Source organism: Sphaeroforma arctica (assembly GCF_001186125.1).
Source record: "Sphaeroforma arctica JP610 unplaced genomic scaffold supercont1.2167, whole genome shotgun sequence".
In the NCBI taxonomy this organism is placed as follows: Eukaryota; class Ichthyosporea; order Ichthyophonida; genus Sphaeroforma; species Sphaeroforma arctica.
The window spans coordinates 5,438-8,324 of NW_014038391.1; the positions used below are offsets into that span (position 1 = coordinate 5,438).

Here is a 2,887-nt window from a genome sequence, read left to right on the forward strand (position 1 = left end):
ACATTCACGTATATATATATGTATACGTATATATATGTCTATACACACATCTGGATATATCAACACAAACTTCCCATCTCATTTTCATGGCCCTCTTCTACATCTACGCGTCTACATACGCACAAACACGTACACACACACATCGATGCTCGCCCATATACCACCCATGCACTTGTATCCCGTCTATTTCTCATTCATAGTGCTATGCATCGCCCACCTTCTCTCCAGTTCGAGTTTGGCCCAAGCGTACAATCCACTTGCGCGCGAACTCTTTAACGCCGCGTTCGTCAGCTGCTGGTCTGAACTTTACGAGAAGTCGCAGGAAGAGTTGGTGGAGAACTTATATCGCGCGTTTGAGGTAGGTTAGGGGTCTTTAAGAAGTGTGGGGGGGGGGATATGTGGGTGTACTGTTTAAACCTGAGTGGTATCGTAAGAGTGAGATCGGACTCTGCGTATGTGTGTATATGCTGTAAAGACCCAGTACACGGTCAGTAGACACAAATAGTGCCGTATATGTACCATCGCGTTCTATTACACACCCCTCTACTCCATTTCATCAGGCCAAACCCGACTCGACAATGGAGCTTAAGTGCATAGAGATCTTCATATTATCCTCACTAGTGGCATTCTGCTTCTGCAACATACGCTCTTGACTCGTTTTTGGAAGTAGGGGTTTTATACGATTTTTATGTTGATACGGAAACCCTAAACCCTAGAACCAAAAGATCCTAACGACACGTAAATGTTTACGGAAAGTCTCGTTACATCAGTTACCTCCCACTTTCATCAGACTTTGCTGGATTCTCACTGAGTGTATCGGCACTAATATGCACAAATAGCCCTGAGAAACACCCGTACAAATCTCTGTATCACCCTTTCAATATTAACGGAAAGTCCCGTTACATCAGCTATCTCTGACTTTCATCTAACTTTACTAATTATCACTGAGTGTATCGGCACTAATGCACAAATAGGCCTGAAAATCACCATGGAGCACAATTTAACCCAGAAAAGACCCCCTTTGACACCCCATCGTCTCGCCTCTATTTACCTTCATCAGGCCAAGACCGTCCCATCAGATATCACACAGACTCTGCTGAATCTGGCGGAGTGCATGGAGCACGACGACAAGCGTCTCGCAGCCGACCACACAACACTAGCCGAATACGCAGCCAACTGCCACGCCTATGCAAAGGCACTGCACTACAGAGGTGGGTCATAGTCACATAGTGTATTAAGATATGTGTGTGTGTGTGTATGTTTGTCATAGTAACATAGTGTATTGAGATATATGTGTGTGTGTGTATGTTTGTCATAGTATCATAGTGTATTGAGATATATATGTGTGTGTGTATGTTTGTCATAGTCACATATTGTATTGAGATATATATATGTGTGTGTATGTTTGTCATAGTACCATATTGTATTGAGATATGTGTATGTTTGTGTATGTTTGTCATAGTAACATATTCTATTGAGACATGTGTATGTGTGTGTATGTTTGTCATTATAATATGTTCTATCGAGACATGTGTATGTTTGTGTATGTTTGTCATAGTAACATATTCTATTGAGACATGTGTTTGTGTGTGTATGTTTGTCATAGCAACATAGTGTATTGAGATATATATGTGTGTGTGTGTTTTTTTGTCATAGTAACATAGTGTATTGAGATATAATACGCAGCCAACTGCCACGCCTATGCAAAGGCACTGCACTACAGAGGTGTGCCATAGTAACATAGTGTATTGAGACATGTGTTTGTGTGTATAGATTTGCCATAGTAACATATTCTGTTGAGATATGTGTATGTGTGTGTATGTTTGTCATAGTAACATATTCTATGGAGACATGTGTATGTGTGTGTATGTTTGCTATTGAATTCGAAGATGTCGCCAACTGTCACGCCTATGCAAGGGCTCTGCACTACAGAGGTGTGCCATAGTAGCATAGTGTGTTGAGACATGTGTGTGTGTGTATGTTTGTCATAGAACATATTCTATGGAGACATGTGTATTTGTGTGTATGTTTGTCATAGTAACATATTCTATGGAGACATGTGTATGTGTGTGTATGTTTGTCATAGTAACATATTCTATGGAGACATGTGTATGTGTGTGTATGTTTGTCATAGTAACATAATCTATGGAGACATGTGTATTTGTGTGTATGTTTGTCATAGTAACATTTTCTATGGAGACATGTTTATGTGTGTGTATGTTTGTCATAGTAACATATTCTACGGAGACATGTGTATGTGTGTGTATGTTTGCTATTGAATTCGTAGATGTCGCCAACTGTCACACCTATGCAAAGGTACTGCACTGCAGAGGTGTCCCATCGTATCGTATTCTATTGAGATACTAAAACCAATATTAAAACAAACCCCTAAACCCTAAACCCTAAACTCTATCCCCCAAAACCCTCACCCCTGCCTGAACCCTGAACCCTAGACCTTAAAACCTTAAATCCTAACCTCCGCTCGGTCCACGTGCTGTTTCCCGCGTCTATTTACAGAGATGCAATTCCATCAGGACTCCAAAAACCCAGAAGTGATTGAGAAATTAATCGCCATCCTCAACCAGCTCAAACAACCCGAAGCCGCCGCAGGCATCCTCACGTACGCCAAGAAGAACGATACTCAGATGAGCATTCAGGAGCATTGGTATGTGTTTGAGTGTGTAGGTTGTGTGTGTGTGAGCAGTGTGTAGGTTGTGTGTGTGTGAGCAGTGTGTAGGCTGTGTGTGTGTGAGCAGTGTGTGTGAGAGCAGAGTGTAGGTTGTGTGTGTGTGAGCAGTGTGTAGGTTGTGTGTGTGTATCCTTGGGGTGTTTGTTTGAGTGTGTAGGTATGTAGAGAGTTGGGTGTCGATATATTGGAGGTACTTAG

At 41.8% G+C, this 2,887-nt stretch overlaps 1 protein-coding gene across 1 annotated transcript; it reads left to right on the plus strand.

The window, feature by feature from the left end:
- Positions 1-988: 988 nt before the first annotated feature.
- Positions 989-2,672, plus strand: SARC_12241 (hypothetical protein; the record flags this gene model as incomplete). Its single annotated transcript, XM_014293658.1, has 2 exons — positions 989-1,211; positions 2,518-2,672. Coding segments are annotated over 2 exons (378 nt in total), but the record flags the coding sequence as incomplete, so codon positions are not given.
- Between the last annotated feature and the right edge of the window lie 215 nt (positions 2,673-2,887).